The sequence below is a fragment of the Rhinopithecus bieti genome, unplaced genomic scaffold (assembly GCF_001698545.2).
Source record: "Rhinopithecus bieti isolate Rb0 unplaced genomic scaffold, ASM169854v2 scaffold_15676, whole genome shotgun sequence".
NCBI classification, from domain to species: domain Eukaryota; kingdom Metazoa; phylum Chordata; class Mammalia; order Primates; family Cercopithecidae; genus Rhinopithecus; species Rhinopithecus bieti.
This window is the reverse complement of record NW_016809194.1, coordinates 2,668,968-2,687,489: the sequence shown is the minus strand read 5'-3', so window position 1 is coordinate 2,687,489 and position 18,522 is coordinate 2,668,968. Positions and strand designations below refer to the sequence as shown.

General features: G+C 43.3%; 1 protein-coding gene across 1 annotated transcript in view; it reads left to right on the top strand.

The window, feature by feature from the left end:
- The first annotated feature begins 8,503 nt into the window (after window positions 1–8,503).
- The window catches only part of STX6 (syntaxin 6), a 49,882-nt gene continuing 39,863 nt past the window's right edge, over window positions 8,504–18,522 (top strand). Inside the window, exon 1 of the mRNA XM_017888819.1 lies at window positions 8,504–8,888. Coding sequence (XP_017744308.1) covers window positions 8,854–8,888 — 35 coding nt within the window. The 5' untranslated portion in view covers window positions 8,504–8,853. The remainder of the gene's footprint in view (window positions 8,889–18,522) is intronic.

Genomic DNA, 18,522 nt, shown 5'->3' with positions numbered 1-18,522 from the left:
AATTAGTAAATTTAATCCAGAATACTAGGCAAATACACACAAAAAACCAGAGAGTAATAAGATAAAAATCACCCATCAGAACATCAGAAAAAATTGCTGTTGGCCGGGCATGGTGGCTCACACCTGTAATCCCAACACTTTGGGAGGCTGAGGTGGGCAGATTGCTTGAGCCCAGGAGTTCAAGACCAGCCTGGGCAACATGGTGAAACCCTCATCTCTACTAAAAATACAAAAAATTAGCCAGGTGTGGTGCACGTGTCTGTAGTCTCAGCTACTCAGGAGGCTGAGGTGGGAGGGTCGCTTGAGCCTGGGAGGTCAAGGCTGCAGTCAGCTGAGATCATGCCACTGCCACTACACCACCGGCAACAGAGGAAGGGAAGGAAGGAAGGAGGAAGGAAGGAGGAGGAAGGAAGGAAGGAAGGAAGGAAGATGGAGAGAGGAGGGAGGAGGAGGGAGGGGAGGAGGGAAGAATGAAGCAGGAAGGAAGAAGGAAGAAGAGATGGAAGGGAAGGAGGAAGGGAAGGGTAGGGAAGGAAAAAAATTGCTGTTAACATATTTTAGTGTATTTCTTTTCAGTGGTTTTGCTGACTACATATTTCTGCATATAAGCATAGCTTTATTTGTTCATTTTACCAAAAAAGGTTTTACATCCTAATAGTACTTTGTAAATTCTTTTCAAATTGATGTTTTCCAACATTAATATGCAATTTTAATAGCATAGCTTTAATAGTCCTTAAAATTTTAATAGATTCAATTGCGACCAAGATCTTCAAGGACAGGTAAGACTGCCCCACTAAGCGGGGGGCACTGAGGTAGGGAGAATCCCTTGCATTCTCTTTGTGGAAAAACAAGCCTCATCTCTGAGCAATAGTCTAAACTTAAATCTCAGGCCGCACTTTTCAGAGTGGGTTGTGCTTATCCTGTTCATCACAAATCCCTTTATGTGTTTGGCTTTTTAATACCTGATTTATTAGATGTATTTTAAGACCCTTCTGAGGAATCTGACTCATTTGTAGTCAGTGCAGTTCATCCTCGAAAACCAAATGATGAATTATCAAGTTAGTGAAAGGGTCTTGTTTGTTAAATAATGTTGTTTTCAACATAATATATTCTATTATATTTAATCAGTAGTTTCCCCTTGGCTATTTCTTTTTTAATTCAGTAGAAGAGTGTGCGTGTGTGTGTGTGTGTGCTTGTGTGTGTGTGTCGAGTCTGATCTGAGCCATTTTCTGTGGGTAGGTAAAATCCATTTGCCAACTTTTGGCCAAGGCTAGTCCTTGTACGAATGAGAGTAGAATACCGTAGCAAAGAACATGGGTTCAGGAGTCCGACTTATTTTCAAATGAGGCTCTGACATTTCCTACCTATGTGACCTTTAACCAAATTATTAACTTCTCTAAGTCTGGGATTTCTCATATAGAAAATGGGAGTAATAACTGATTCTGCCTTACTGGATTATTGTGAGGATTCAATGAAATCAGCAGTGGTGGAACCAAGAAGTGACTTGTCACTGTTTGGGGCTTTAGAGCACTATTACTACACATGCATAATCACCATCAGCTCTCTTAAGCAATTCCAAATAAACCTATAATTTAAGAAAAGACAGTGGGTCTCCGATGCCACCTTAAATCCCCTAGCCCTGCTCTCCAACCAAATTACATTCTCAAACCTGCCCCATATGGGGATTCTGGAGCCTCTGAAGATAGTGCATGTGTGTCACTGTATATGTCTGTTTTCACACTGCTGACAAAGACATACCCAAGACTGGGCAATTTACAAAAGAAAGAGGTTTATTGGACTTACAGTTTCACATGGCTGGGGAGGCCTCACAATCATGGCTGAAGGCAAGGAAGAGCAAGTCACATCTTACGTGGATGGCAGCAGGCAGAGAGGAGCTTGTGTAGGGAAACTCCCCTTTATAATACTGTCAGATTTCGTGAGACTTATTCACTATCACGAGAACAGCACAGGAAAGACCTGCCTCCGCTATTCAATTACTTCCCACCAGGTCCCTCCCACCACAACGCAAGAGAATTCAAGATGAGATTTGGTTGCGGACACAGCCCAACCATATCAGTCACTTAGCACAATGCCTGGTACATAGTACGTAAACATTAGCAATCACTAGTACTATTATGGCAATGAACCAGTTTACCAACACAGGATTGATTTTTCTTTCCTTATATATAGTCAAATTCATAAAGGATGGTAAAGAACATACCTCCCCTTACTACAATGGTTCAAATCCACTGTCTTGTCAAGAAATGCACTGAATTCCAATAATGTATTTCAGCTTTTTAGTACTCATCAATTTCCATTCATTCATACATTCCTAACTTGCCTTATTCTAACAAGGATTTAAAACTTTTTTTTTTTTTTTTTTTTTTGAGACAGGGTCTCACTGTCACCTAGGCTGGAGTGCGGTGGCGTGAACATGGCTCACTACAATCTCTGCCTCCTGGCTCAAGTGATCCTCTCACCTCACCCTCACAGGTAGCTGGGACCATAGGCATGAGCCACTACACTTAGCTAATTTTTGGATTTTTTTGTAGAGATGGGGTTTTGCCATGTTGCTCAGGATGAAAACTGCGAACTTTTGATGTACTTTTCAGATGTGGTCACTTGGCTTTTAACTTCTCTTTTATTAATTTTCTCTTCTTTTTTAAAACTTTTGTATTTCTGATTATCCAAGTAAATATTTCATTGTAGTAGTTGACAAACTTTAAATACACTTCTTTTTTCTACGTGTAAAAATGTTCTATGTACCAAAACATTTCAATGTCTAAGAAAGAACAGAGCTGAAATTGTATCATATGTATAATTTTGTGTCGTGCTATTTTTACTCAAGCCATTCCTATGTCATTACACACTTTTAAACAATATTTCTAATGACCACCAAATGGATGTTCCACAAATTCTCCATCATTCCTTAGTGCTGAATATGTAAACTGACTGGAATTCCTCCTTGTTTATTTTAAATCAGTGTGTAGAGGGTGACAATGGTGGAGGTGTTGGTAACAAACAAGAAGAGGAAATAAATCATGACCAGTGTATTTTCGATATGTGTAAGGATATTTTCTGTGGTTGGAGGTAGGAAACATAGACAGTCATAGCCAGATCAATGGAACTTAACATAAGTGAATGTTTCCTGGAATGTTCTGGAACATATACATGCATACCAGGGTTTCTAAAAGGTTGGATAATGATGAAGAGTATGATACCTTACATCTATGTTAACACTTTTCTCCCTTTCTTTACCTTGTTTCAAGGAGGATTTAGGGTGAACTCAACAAAATAAAACAACCCAATCAAAAATGGGCAAAGGACTTGAACAGACATTTCTCCCCACCCCCCAAAACAGATATACAAATGGCCAATAAGCACATGAATAGGTGCTTAACATCACCAATTATTAAAGAAATGTGAATCAAAACCATAGTGAGATACCACCTCACACCCATTAGTACAACTACAATAAGGGAAAAGAAAACCTAGAAAATAACAAGTGTTGACGAAGATGTGAAGAAATTGGAATGCCTATGTCTTTTAGTAGGAATGTAAAATGGTGCAGTCACTATGGAAAACAATATGACTGTTCTTCAAAGAAATTTAAAATAGAATTACCATATTATCCAGCAGTTCCACTTCTGCATATATATCCAAAATAATGGAAAGCAGGGTCTCAAAGAGATATTTGTACACCTGTGTTCATATCAGCATTATTCATTATAGCCAAAAGGTAAAAGAAAGCCAAGTGTCCACTGATGGATGAATGGACAAGCACAATGTGGTATATATACAATGCAATATTAGTCAGGCTTACAAAGGAAGTAAATTCTGCAATATGCAGAATGAATGAATGAATCTGAAGATATGCTAACTGAAAGAAGCAAATAATAAAAAGTCAGATCCTGTATGATTCCACTTATATGAGGTACCCAGAGTAGTCAAATTCATACAGACACACAGTAGAACGGTGGTTGCCAGAGATTGTTGGGGGAGAATGCGGAGTTGTTTAATGGGTATAGAGTTTCAGTTCTGCAAGATGAAAAGAGTTCTGGACATTGGTTGCACAAGAAGGCAAATATATTTAACACTACTGAATTGTACACTTAAACATGGTTACGACAGTAAATTTTATGTTATGTGTATTTTACCACAATTAAATTTTTTTTTTTGAGATGGAGTCTCACTCTGTTGCCAGGCTGGAGGGCAGTGGTGTGATCTCAGCTCACTGCAACCTCTGCCTCCCAGGTTCAAGCGATTCTCCTGCCTCAGCCTCCCAAGTAGCTGGGACTACAGGCACGCACCACCAAGCCCAACTAATTTTTGTATTTTTAGTAGAGACGGGGTTTCACCATGTTGGCCAGGATGGTCTTGATCTCTTGACCTTGTGATCTGCCTGTCTCGGCCTCCCAAAATGCTGGGATTTACAGGCATGAGCCATGGTGTCTGGCCTCATAATTAAAATTTTAAAAATAAAAAATTATTCCAACATATGATCCAGTTGTTCCTTACAACAGCCTAGTGAGGGAACAGGCTGAGTGTCATTATTTCATTTTATAGTAGGGGAGATCCCCTTGTAGGGGTGTCATGGCATTCCCGCAGCTTCTAGGGGCAGGGGGTGACTACCCACTGCAATCCCTCTCAGGTCTATCCTGGCATCCCCAGCGATATGGCTTGCTCCTTTCTGATCCTCAGCTCATTTGGCTGCCTGTGCCTTCTTCTCTGTGTTGCCATCTCCTTATTTCTGCAGAAGATGCATTGCGGGACCCAGTGTGCTGCCTTCCTCATTTACTCTCCTAACTTTGGAGACTCACTCAGGAACCAGAGGTTCTCCTGGCTGCCTGCTCAGAACTCTACAGAAAGCTCAGTGTTGGCATGCCAACCTCCCCCAGAAAAATGAACAGAAGTTAAGTCCAATTAAGAGTTTCGGTTTGAGGAGTTCTGACAAATGACACACTCATGTAACACACACTCCATCAAGATACACAGCATTTCTAGTACCCAAGAAAGTTTCCCTTCCCAGTCAAACTCTCTCCCTCAAGACAACCACTGTTTTGATTTTTTACTCCCTGAGAAATTTGAATTATTCTTTTGGGTTGGGGATGGGGTAGGGGTGGGGGTGTGGAAAGAGATGGCTTTTGCTGAGTATTCTTCCCAAGCTATTGTTTATGCTAGGACGTGGGTCCTATTAAATGAAAAAAAAAAAAAAGAAGAAGAAGAAGAAAGAAATAACTTCCTTTGTTTCTCCTTGCATTTTAGCCATAGCTTCCCTTTCGTTGGGGGCAGTAGAGGTCAAGGTCTAGTTCAATAGAGGGTAAAGGAGGTGACACATTAAAGAAAGAAACACCACACACACACACATTTTGTATCTCGACATTCCACTATCTCCATTGTTGGTGCTTTTTCTAAATCCCCTAATCATGGGAATTTCCCAAGTTTCTGTCCTCTATCTTCTATTACTATGTATACAACTCTGACCTGTCACATGTGGTCCAATTAAGAAATTCATGGAATAGATAAGAGGCCATAACAGGCGCTTAGGTGGTAATAACATTAACGTAGTATCCTGTCCCTCCAGGAGTTTACTGTTTGGTGGGGACAACTGACATGCTAACAGCTAATTTACATTCACCCTAAATCAAATCCTCCTCTTGTGCTCTCTTTCTTGATGGTTGGAACCAATACTACCCACTTACAACTCCAGAAGCCTTCCTCCCTCTTCTTTCATCAATGCCTCCATACCCTGTACCAATCAGTCACCAAGTCCACTAACTTTGCCTCTAAAGTATGTCTCAAATGCATCACTCTTCTCCACCTTAGTTGTCACAAGCCCAGCTCAGGATACTCTCACCCCTCCTCTGGACCATGACCACCTAGCCATTGAAGCATCTGTCTCAAATGCCAATCTGACCCTGTCATTCCCTCAGTCCCCATGGAGAACTGTCCATAGGAAACATCCACTATTCTGAACATCACAAACAAGGCCCCCGATAATCTGACCCTGTCCACCTCCAGGCTTAGCTCCTGCTGCCCCCATCCTTTTCCTTCCACTCCAGCAACATGGCCCCCGTCTCCTGGCTGCTTCTAGTCACTGCTTAGGAACCCCTAGCCCCAGCCCTGAAAACACACAAATATACTGGTATCTTGTCGCTGTTTCTATGGCAACCTGTGCCCTTCTCTCACTGTGCATCTCTCCCACCAGCCTGTCTCTCCCACCAGTCTGACAGTTCCTTGAAGGCAAGAACCAAGCCTTGTTCATGCCTGTGTCCTCAGTGCTTAGCACACAGTAGGAGCACATGTGTCAGGTACTGTTTTAAGCACTTTTCACACATCACCTCATGACACTGTAGGAGGAAGTTGTTATTAGGGCCAGGTGCGGTGGCTCACGCCTGTAATCCCAGCACTTTGGGAAGCCCAGGCGGGTGGATCACGAGGTCAGGAGATCAAGATCATCCTGGCTAACACGGTGAAACCTGTGTCTACTAAAAAATACAAAAAATTAGCCGGGTGTGGTGGCGGGCGCCTGTAGTCCCAGCTACTCAGGAGGCTGAGGCAGGAGAATGGTGTAAACCCGGAAGGCGGAGCTTGCAGTGAGCCGAGATCCAGCCACTGCACTCCAGCCTGGGGGACAGAGCGAGACTCAGTCTCAAAAGAAAAAAAAAAAAAGAAAAGAGAAAAGAAAAAAAGAAGCTGTTATTACAGTGTCTATTTCACACTTGAGGACAGTGAGAGATTAAGCAGCTTGCCCGAGATGCAACAGTCAGAAAGTAGCAGAACTGAGATTTAAATTCAAGCAATTGGGCTCCAAGGATGGCTCTTCAACACCATGCTCACCTGCTCCTCAATTTACATGTGCTTGTTGAATGAATGAACGATGACCCATTTTCACCTTCCCAACTAAGTAAACAGTTCTCTCCCACTAAACATTAGCATCACTAGTACTGGACGCTGCTTCCTTTCCCTGCATCTGCCTTCCATTGTTCGCTCCTCCAGGGATTTTGGCTTTCACCTCTCTTCTCTCCCCTCTCAAAACCCATTCAGCCCCTCATCATGTCTAGGTGTTTAGTCTTGTTTTCCTTTTGAAACATCTGTCAGATTCACTCCTTCCCCTCAATCGCTGTCATCCTGGTCTGGCCCTCATCCCTTCACGCCACATGACCTTAGCAGCGTCCTTACTGGTTTTCCTAACATCAGTAACTTAGTCCTTTGGGATCTTGAGGTTTACATGCATTTTTATTTAACTATCACAACAACCCATGAACTAGCTATTATTATTTATGCTTTATAGATGAGGAGCTGAATGATAGAGCCAAGGTTTAAACGGGGTTTGTGTTGCTCCAAGGACTGTGCCATCTCCAGACTGGTGACCTTGGGCAAGTCACTTACCCTCCCAGAGTCTCAGATTTCTCATTTATAAAATGGGCATGATGGCAGTAATTATCGCATTGTAAGAGCAACTGAGATAACACTTAACACCCTGCCTGACACACACGAAGTAAGTGCTCAATGATTTTCAGCAAAGTCCACAATCCTCATCCACAAACTCCACAGCATATCTAGCATATGAGTTGGCTAAGGTTCTGAGCAAAATGTTTTCTGGAACAGTTCTTGAACCACAGTGAGAGGAAGTTTTCATACCTGGCCCCTTCTTTATTCCTTGTAGGTGCGCTCTCCTGGGAGGCACCATATGCTCTATGAAAAATTAAATGGTTATTTGCAGAATGTACAGCAACAGAAAGTACACTCCATCTGGTGGAAAGTGCACAGAATCTGCAGTTCTGCTCTGTCCAGGCTGTGTGACTACAGGAAGTCTTGAAGCCTCTCTGAACTTATTTTCTCATCTACAAAATGGCAAAAATGGATGGCGTGGTGGCTCACGTCTGTAATCCCACCACTTTGGGAGGCAGAGGCAGGAGGATCTTGTGAGCTCAGGTGTTCGAGGCCAGCCTAGGCAATATACTGAGAGCTCTATCTCTACAAAAAATTTAAAAATCAGCCGGGCGTGGTGGCTCTCACCTGTAGTCCCAGCTACTCGGGACGCTGAGGCGAGAGGACTGCTTGAGCCCAGGAGGTCGAGGGTGCAATGAGCTGTGATTGTGCCACTGCACTCCAGCCTGGGTGACAGAGAGAGTCCCTGCCCCCCAAAAAGGGGAAGGAGGGGAATAATACCTTCCCCCAAAGGATACTGAGATGATGCATACATAACTTTTTAGCACACTGTCCAACACAAAGTAAGACCTACTTGAAGGAGCTGTGTAGCATCATAATCAGATACTATGCTTCATTTTAAGTCGAGGACCAGATAGATTTATAAATTACATACTGTCAAAATCAAGTATTAAAAGTAGAGGAAAGGTAAGAGGATTTTGCAAAACAGGTACAACTACAGGCCCGAGGAGAGGGCGGTAGAAAGCCGCCCACCTCCACCGCCCCGAGGGCTCCGCCTCCAGGGCCGAGTGACGCAGACCCAGGCCCCGCCCGCTGGGGGGAGGGGCAGGCCCTGGTCACGTGAGTGGGGTGCGGAAGTCGTGCTTCAGGCGGCTTTCGTGATTGGCGGCGGCCGAGGGTCCCGGGGGTGGGATCAGGCTCTCCGACGCGCCGGGAGGAACCGGGACTGGAGGCTGCAGAGGGGGCCGGCGCTTGAGTCCAGGATTCGGCCAGTGGTGCTGAGCGAGTGCTGGACCAGCGGTCGTCCGGTGCACCTGGACTGCGCCCGTGCCCGCTGCTCGGCGTCCCCCAGACTAAGGCGCGGGCGGCTGCGGGAACAGGCGGGGTGGGCGGAGGGAGGCCGGGAGGCACGGGCGCCCTGTGCGCGGTGGAGGTGGAGGCGGCCGGGGCCGGGACGCCATGTCCATGGAGGACCCCTTCTTTGTGGTGAAAGGGTGAGTGTCGGCCGAGGGCTCCACCGGAGGAAGAGGTGGCGGTGCTGCCTGCCCGCACCTCCTCGGTCTTCTCGCAGTAGGGGGAGGGGAGGCAAGTTGGAGCTGGGGAGGGGGCACAGTGGAGACGGCTTAGTCTTGAGGGCCATGACCAAGCGTCCAGAGACGTCCCCTCCATCCCTACCTGGATCGTGAAGCCACTGTCCCCAGCCAAGCCCCTGGTGGTGGTAGGGCCTTTTTGGCCTGTGCGCTGCGGTACAACTTATTTGGGGGTCGAGGGGCTCAGCAGCTCTGCAGGTGGAGAAGGAGACACGCAGGTCCTGGCTCACACTGACCGTCTATTCGAGCATGGGACCTTGCTTCCAAGGAGCGAAAACAGCATCTGGGCAGGAAAAGGGAAATGGCCCTCCTGAGCTTTGTAGTTCGTGTTGACGGGGGTGAACTCTATTGTCCATTGAGTTTGGAGCGCTCGTCCGCAGACTGGCGAGACCACAACAAGCCCAGAGGCGTCTGAGCACGTTTGCTGGGAGGGAGGCGGGGGCGGGGGCCGATCTGGGAGGCTGGGGAGCAGGGCACAGGAAGACAATTCAATGGGGGAGTTTTTACTGAGTAATGTGAGGAGAGGAAAGCAGTCTTTCATACTCAGTGATGATTTGGAAGGAAAACAAAATGAAACAAGCCAAACCAAACTTTCCTCAGCTTTCTATTAGCAACCGGAATTTTCTCACAGTGCTAAAGGAAATGAGCTTTGCTTGTTAACTCCTTGATTTCATCCAGGCTGTTTGACAGGTTTCTCCCATTTCTTCTGCCTTTCAGAATAGAACTGCCTTCTGTTCCCTTATAAGCTGTCCTAACTCCATCTTGCTCGATTGTTTCTTTGGAGATAGAAACTTCAACTGCACTTTGTAATATCCACTTTGTAGCCATTAAACAAATGCAAGAAGATTAATTCTGATGTAACTTTTAATTTCTTATTAGAAACTTGTCAGTTTTCTGTTTTAAATGTCAAACATGAAAAATCTGAAAACTGCAAAGTTCCCAAATGAGTACTGATCACCACAGAATGTCCCTTGCTTTTACCTAGTTGCTGCTAGCTTCCTATTTTTGTAGTGGTACAAGCTGGCTGTTGTATACTCAAGTATTGTAGAAAATTTAAATGGCATTTTAGGTGAAAGATTTTATCGATGATGCAGTAAAATACACATACTATTTCTTAACATTTTCCTGGAAAGGTCTTTTTCAGAACCTTACTCTAATTTAGATGGGAAAATGCTGAGTTGGAGATTTACTGGTAATATGTGACTCCCTACCTGGAACATGTGATATTTATTAGAAGAATTGATTAGGGGTTAATTTTAAAAATGTGTTTTTTCCTTGATTGAAAGTTCTTAATGCTTAGGTTGGCAAAGGTTATCTCTGGCAGTGGAGATCAGAGATGATCAGAAATTTTTTGTTTTTGACTTTTATGGAATTTGTCAAAAGCCTAAATTCTTCTGCCGTCGTGGCATTTTTTTTTTTCCTTGACGGTATCCAATACAGTCTACTAATTAATGCTTGTTCACTGATTAAATATCACTACTTTATTGGAACTTTGGTTCGGAGTTTTGATTGACTTTTACATCATTTTAGCTCCTGTCTTTAAGGTTCTTGAAGGAAAAGAGATTCTCAGTACCTTCTACTGTGGAAAGGTAAAGTCACCCATGAAAGTGTATCCAGGTTTTTTGGAGTCATGCACCTGTGTTTATTAAAAGTATCAAGAATGCATTACACAGCATGGAAAAATTAAAGGTGCCTAAATTATGGCCTAGGAGCTTCTAGTCTAATCTGAGAAACAAATTACCCCAAAATTAAGTAGAAATGACAGGTGGCAAATGAATGAGTGTTGAAGTGAATGCTGCAGATGATGAGTGCCCCAGGAGTTCAGAGAAAGGCATCTCCTTGGGAATTGTTAGGATTAGGAAAGCTTTTGGAGGCAGTACGTATATCTTGAATTAGGTTTTGAAGATGGGCAGAATTTAGATAATCAAGCCTGTCTCTCTTACCTGGATGCTTATCAAAGAGTCTTTTAATTGTTCTTCCTGCTTCTGGTCTCATTTCCTCTTTCAGCTGTCCTGGGATCTACTGGATCAGTGCTGTCCAGTAGAAGTATAATGCCAGCCACGTACGTCATTTTACATTTTCTAGTAGCCACAGTAAAATAAAAAGGAACAGGTGAAAGTAATTCTAATGTAATCTCTAATACATTCAAAATATTCAACGTGTGATTAATATAAAGATTGATGAGATATTTTACTTTTGCACTAAGTCTTCTAAATCTAATACATATTTTACACTTACTGCACATTTAAATTTGGACATTAAATTTTCATCAGAAATAATTTATCTGTATTTAAAGTTCATTAAATACTCTTTTTTCTTTTCTTTTTTTTTTTTTGAGGCAAGAGTCTTGTTCTGTTGCTCAGACTGGAGTGCAGTGGTGCAATCTCGGCTCACTGCAACCTCTGCCTCCCAGGTTTGCGCCTCAGCCTCCTGAGTAGCTGGGACTACAAGTGGGTGCCACCTCACCTGGCTAATTTTTGTATTTCCCTGCTAATTTTTGTATTTCCTGGGTAATTTTTTTATTTTTAGGACTACAGGCGCCCGCCACCATGCCTGGCTAATTTTTTGTATTTTTTAGTAGAGATGGGGTTTCACCATGTTAGCCAGGATGGTCTCAATCTCCTGACCTTCTGATCCGCCTGCCTCGGCCTCCCAAAGTGCTGGGATTACAGGCATGAGCCACCGCGCCTGGTCTACATACTCTTAATTGTTCCAAACATACATCAAAGTTTTTTGATAACTGAATTGCATGTCAGTTACCAAGTTTACATTAATTAAAATTTAATTTCTGTCACACTAGTCACATTTCCAGTCAGTAGTTGTATGTGGCTTCCATATTGGACAGCACAGTGTAAGCTTTTCTAGAGCCCCCGGCAGGTGTACCCTACTTAATAATTTTCAGTGGCTGCTGTTGGCCTGCAGAATAAAGTGCCAACACTTCCTGACCTCCCTGATCTAGCCTCTGCTCTCCCTTAGTCTTAGTACTCCAGCAGTGCCAGACTCAATACAGTGACTATGATTGCTGTACTGGATGCTCTTACTCTACGTGCACCCACACTGCCTGCTTCACCCACACAGCCTTCTGGAGTCAGTGTAAGCATCTCCCTTGCCTCCAGGAAATGCTTCCTTTGTCACCCCGAATTATTGGACCTCTTCCTCTGTCTTTCATTATTAGACTAGGAGCTCTGAGGGTTGAGACTGTTTTTTTTTTTTTCCTCCTGTATTTCCAGCCTACACCTTGAATATTTAGTGTAAATGTTGAACACATACTCTTTGTTGGTGGTGGTGATTGTGATTGAATGGTGCCTCATGGGTGAGACCACCACCAGCAAAAGTCCTAAGTTGGGCAGTGTGTGTTAGAAATGATCTAGAAGAGCAGCCAAGGTGGAGTATAGGGAAGCAGTAGTAACAGCTCACATTTAAAGGATGCATCTTCAGTGCCAGGCATTCATATGAAGTGCCAAGTAAGCACTTTATATGAATTTTCACTCTGTAAAAACACCCATATGATGAATACTAGCCACATTTTAGAGATGAGAAGCCGAGGAAGTATTAGAGGGGTTAACTTACTTGCCTAGGGTCACATAGCTAGTAAGTGGTGTACTCAGGATTCAAATTAGAACAACCTGTTTTCACAGCTACTGTCAGTACTTCCCAGTACAGGTCAAAAAGGGTCAAGTTGTGTTGGCCTAAGGAGAATCTCATCTTGTGGCCATTGCAGATTTTTAAAGCAAAGAAATGACATGAAATTGGGATTTTAGGAATATTGATTTGGTAGTAGTGTTGGAGGCATCAGTGTGAGGAAAAATGAAAAAGGAGACCGGTTAGAAAGCTGTTGTAACTTGAACATACAGTGGTTAGCGCTTGAATGTTTGAAGCTGCTTTTGGCAGGTTTTGACATTGTCAATGTCCTGTTCAGAACAGAATCCCACAACAGGCATTGCTCTTTTATCCTTATGAAGTAGGTATTATTATTGTCATCATTTCACAGTAAGGAAAATGAAACTTAGTAAAAAACTTCAACTTTATAAGCTTGTATGTGGAAAGGCCAGGATTTATATATTTATTATAAATATATATTTTATATAATACGGTCATTTTAAAATTGGGATTATACTTTATATATGGTTTTATGACTTTTCTTTTCTTTTTTTTTTTTTTTTTGGGCGCGGGGGACAGTCTCACTCTGTTGTCCAGGCTTGTGTGCAGTGGCATGATCTCAGCTCACTGTAACCTCGTAACCTCTACCTTCTAGGTTCAAGTGATTCTCCTTCCATACCTCCCAAGTAGCTGGGACTACAGATGTGCGCCACTACGCCTGGCTAATTTTGTATTTTTAGTAGAGATGGGGTTTCACCCTGTTAGCCAGGCTGGTCTTGAACTTTTGACCTCAGGTGATCCACACACCTTGGCTTCTCAAAGTGTTGGGATCATAGGTGTGAGCCACCGCGCCTGGCCTGTTTTATGACGTTTTCATCTGTGTTTCTTTATATCCTTCAAACTTCTGGGTGGCAGCTTGTAATGACTGCATTATATTTTGTCATATAAATGTCCATCCTGGAGGATAAATTATATTTATGATCACTACAATTAATGTGGTGATAAGCCTACTTGTCATAGGTCTGTATTGCTGCTTCTGATTTTCATAGCCTGTATTCCTGGAGCATAATTGCTAATTCAGAGGGCATGCACAGCAGAGCGTTGGATGCATACTACCACATTGTCCTCCAGAATATTCCCCTATGCCCCACAAAGTGTTTGAGGGACCCAGTTCTCTTGCTCCCAGTACTGGGATTTTCATTAAAAAAAACCTTTACTAATCTACTGGGTGAAAATATCATATTTAAATCTTGCAGTCTTCATCTTTGTATTCAGTAGGGACGTACTCAGTGTTTGTTGAGTGAACCCATTTTGACCGTTTAGTTCTGTAGTTTTTTTCCTCCCTTGCTGACAAGCTTTTAGAATTAGCCGCCTTTTAGAATTTGCAACTTCTAATCAGACGCAGAAGAAAACCATGTAACTGAGCATGTGGAGATAGAGTATAAGTGAGCCAATCCTATGGATAAAAGGCATGAATGTCATGGCTCTTTGCTGTTTTATTGCTTTGGAGGTTTTGTGTGTCTGATGAGGATAGTTTTCTTTTGTTTTTTTTTTTTTGAGACAGTCTCACTCTGTCACCCAGACTGGAGTGTAGTGGCGTGTCTCGGCTCACTGCAACCTCTGCCTCCCGGGTTCAAGCGATTCTTCCTGCCTCAGCCTCCCAAGTAGCCCGCCACCATGCCCGGCTGATTTTTATATTTTTAGTAGAGATGGGGTTTCGCCATGTTGGCCAGGCTGGTCTTAAACTCCTGACCTCAAGTGATCTGCCCACCTGGGCCTCCCAAAATGCTGGGATTATAGGCATGAGCCGCCGTGCCCAGCATGATAATAGTTTTATTTCCAGGTTTTTGGCTGTGGATTGATGTTGAAATAATGACATAAGTAAGCAGATGAGTAAGATGGCATATGTTGTATTCTTTAACCTTCTCTGTCTGTATATCTAGCTTTATTAACACTAGATTATGAGCTCCTCGAAGGCATCATGCATTCTGTTCACGTCAAAAAACTGTTTATTGGTAGAGTCACTGTGAAAAAATAACCCTTGTTTGTTAATTTTGGCCCAGTAAAATTGAATGTAAATCAAATCTCATTTAATACTTTCTGAAAAGCAGAATCCAGTGTTTCATTGTAAAAACAACTTTGCAAGCTTTTATTATAAATTTATTGAGTGCTTAATATTATTTAGCTCCTCAGATTGCCATCTAGTTTGGAGAACACTATGCAGATATGTGAAAGATACATTGTGTAAGATTTTGCAGTAGAGTTGAGATGCTGAGGAGATTTGAAAGAAAAGAAAGACCCATACTGGGAATGCTGGTCAATCTGGGCCTTGAAGGAAGTGTCTGCTGAGGTGTAAGGCTCTTCCAGGCTGGGGAAACAACTCAGCAGAAGTCTAGAACCAGGAATAAGAAAGATAAAGATGGGAAGAAGACCTGCCAACTGAAACAGAATTTGTTTTGGTGAGAAACCATGCTTGATATTAAAGTCAGCCAGTTTGGGTTAGGAGGAGGAGTGGGAGGGGGTTTGAATACCTGCCTGAGGAGTTTAAATTTAATCTGATTTCTATCATAAATTCTAAATCAGGAGGCAGTTTTTAAACTAGCAGTTGCTATTCACTTGCTTATAGTCAGCTTTTAAGAGTTCACAGCCAGATGTTCTGATTCTACAAAGAAAATAGATTTGTGGGCCAGGTGCGATGGCTCATGCCTGTAATCCCAGCACTTTGAGAGGCTGAGGAGGGCGAATCATGAGGTCAGGAGTTCGAGACCAGCCTGGCCAAAATGGTGAAACCCCATCTCTACTAAAAATACAAAAAAATTAGCTGGGCGTGGTGGCGGGCACCTGTAGTCCCAGCTACTTGGGAGGCTGAGGCAGGAGAATCGCTTGAACCCTCTTTTGCAGTGAGCCGAGATCGCGCCACTGCACTCCAGCCCCAATGACAGTGCAAGACTCCGTCTCAAAAAAAAGAAAAAAGATTTGTGTGGAAGCTTTGCAAAAATGCAACTAAATAAGTCTTGGTAGTAGAAAGTGTCTCATAATCAGGGTTGGAAGAACTTGAGGCAAGCAGCCAATATGTCTGAGCCCCAAGGTCTCTTATTTGTTTAATGAGCACAAACTAGATTATCTTGAAAGTTCCTTCCAGATCTAAAATTCAGTGATTGGATTTACGTAGAGGTTGTGCAAGGTAAGAAGTAGGAGAAGGAGTCAAAAATGACTCTTGTCTAGACAAGTGTTGAAACTTGGAAAATGGTGGCACTGTTGGCTAAAATGAGGAAGCTAGAAAGGGAAGCAGATTTTTCTGTTTTGTTTGTTTTGAATACATTATGTTCTGCAGGGAGGCTATGATTAGTTTGGTTTTAGGCAAATGGAATGATCCTATAGGCATCTAAAGATACAGGAGTTAAGCCTCACTGAGTGGTTAGGGTTGGAAGTGTAGTGGGGGAGTCATCAACTTAAGAGGGGTACTTTGAACTTGTGAATGCTGATGAGCGCATAGAGGCCACAAAAAGAGTGCTGAGAAACATTGGGATCCAGTGGAGGAAGAGGAAGGAGAAAACTGGTGGAAAACTAGAACAGCACAATGTCACAGAGACAGAGGAAGTGAGAGTTTCAAGAAAATAAGTATAATGGGCCATGGTGTCAAGTGCACCAAAAATGAGGACAAGTTAAATTCACTCCTGACTTTGACCTGCAGTGTCATTGGTGGAGTTGTGGAAGCAGCAGTAAGTTAGGGTCTAAATTTGTATATCGTTGTAGGTAACTGAGTAAAAATGATGTTTCATTTTCACAAGAGTAATTACAAAATATGTTACAGTGTGGTTGAATTTGGAAATGGCAGTAAAGTCAAGTAAAGGGTGTGCCTGTGCATGTGTTCCTTTCAAATACAAACGACGTGAATGTAGAAGTCAAGCAATAAAAAGAGCTCCTCTCTTTCCGGAGAGATTGCTGGTGAAACCAGGTTTGTGGGGTATGGGGCAGGAACCAGTTGGAGGAGAGTGAGGAGTGGGAATCTGATGTGGTTGCAGAGGCTCGCTCAACCTGAGTTTTTCACGTTTCATTACTAGAATGGAAACTTTCAGCCTTGACTAGCCTCTTTTAGTGTATTGATGAAATGGGTATCCCTCTGTAAAGAGACTTGCAGAGTAGGTGCTGTCCCAGATAAAGGAGTTGTGGCAGATTGTGTTTTTTCCAACGATGGCTGCGCCAATAAATGTTCTGTCCTGTGTTACTTTTCTGCGTGCGTGCGTGCCTTCCTTCCTTCCTTCCTTCCTTCCGTCCATCCTTCCATCCTTCCTTCCTCTTTCGAGTCTCGCTCTTGTCGCCCAGAGTGGAGTGCAGTGGTGCAGTCTCGGCTCACTGCAACCTCCTCCCCCCAGTTTCAAGTGATTCTTCTGCCTCAGTCTCCCAAGTAGCTGGATTTACAGGCGCATGCCACCATACCCAGCTAATTTTTGTATGTTTAGTAGAGACAGGTTTCACTGTATTGGCCAGGCTGGTCTGGAACTCCTGACCTGGTGATCTACTCACCTCGGCCTCCCAAACTGCTGGGATTATAGGCGTGAGCCACCACGCCCTGCTGTTTGCTTTTCTTAAATTGTGAAGCTGGCATTCTTTTATCAAACTGGAGTTTGTATTCCTTTCCTTTGAACCTGGGCAGACCTTTATAAACTGCTTTGACTAACAGATTGAAGCAGAAGTGACTCTGCTTGACTCCTAAAGCTTAAGTCATAAAAGACAACCAGTATACCTTCTGTCTGCATCTTTCATCTTGGAACACAAGCGTAGGCTACCCTGAGCTAACATGTAACAAGTCCAGTTACATTGAAGCCACTGTGTTAGAATATGCATGCAGACTGTGGAGAGATGGAAAGATGTGATGCTTTTACAGCCCCAGCCTGTTTAATCTTTTCAGCTGAGGTCCCAGACATTGTGGAACAGGGACAAGTCAGCTCTGCTGTGTCTGATTCCTGATCTACAGACTCCATGATATGACATGATAAATGGTTGTTTTACACCACTACATTTTGGGGTCATTGTTAAATAACCACGATAACTTGAACAGATGCCAATTCAGAGTCTGCCAGCATGGGCAAAGAAGAAAGGAGAAATCAAAAGGCTGAAGGGAGAGGCCAAGGCAGGAGGATCACTTGAGGCCAAGAGTTTGAGGTCAGCCTGGGCAACAGCATGACCCTGTCTCTGCAATAAATAAAAAAAATTAACTTGGCATGGTGGTGTGCACCTGTAGTCCTAGTGACTTGGGAGGCTGAGACAGGAGAATCCTTTGAGCCCAGGAATTCAAGATTACAGTGAACTGTGATTGCACCACTGCACTCCAACCTGGGTGACATAGTGAGACCCTGGCTCAACCACAACAGAGAAAAGGATGATGGGGATTGTGGCTACAATTATGCAATTTGTTGGTACAACTGAATGACAAATACTGGGGAAAAAAGCGCCCTAATGGCTTTTTTGTATGTAACCATGTAAAATGAGATATTCTTCTCATTTTACTTGGCAAATGTGGTTAGATACAAGTAAGAAAACTTTGTGATTTTTTTTGGACATCTGGATGTATTACTTGTGGCCCCAGAGGCTAGTTTGGTGGTGTACCAGATTGGGAAGTTGTATGGAAGAGTCTCAACTATCAGTGACAAGGGATCAATGTTGGGCTAACTTCAAAAACAAATGAGGTTGGTTCTGCCAGCATCAACTTTTTATTTATGAAGAATGGAAGAATTGCCTGGGCGCGGTGGCTCACGCTTGTAATCCCAATACTTTGGGAGGTCAAGGTGGGTGGATCACCTGAGATCAGGAGTTTGAGACCAGCCTGACCAACATGGAGAAACCCCATCTCTACTAAAATTACAAAATTAGCCGGGCGTGGTGGCACATGCCTGTAATCCCAGCTACTCGGGAGGCTGAGGCAGGAGAATCGCTT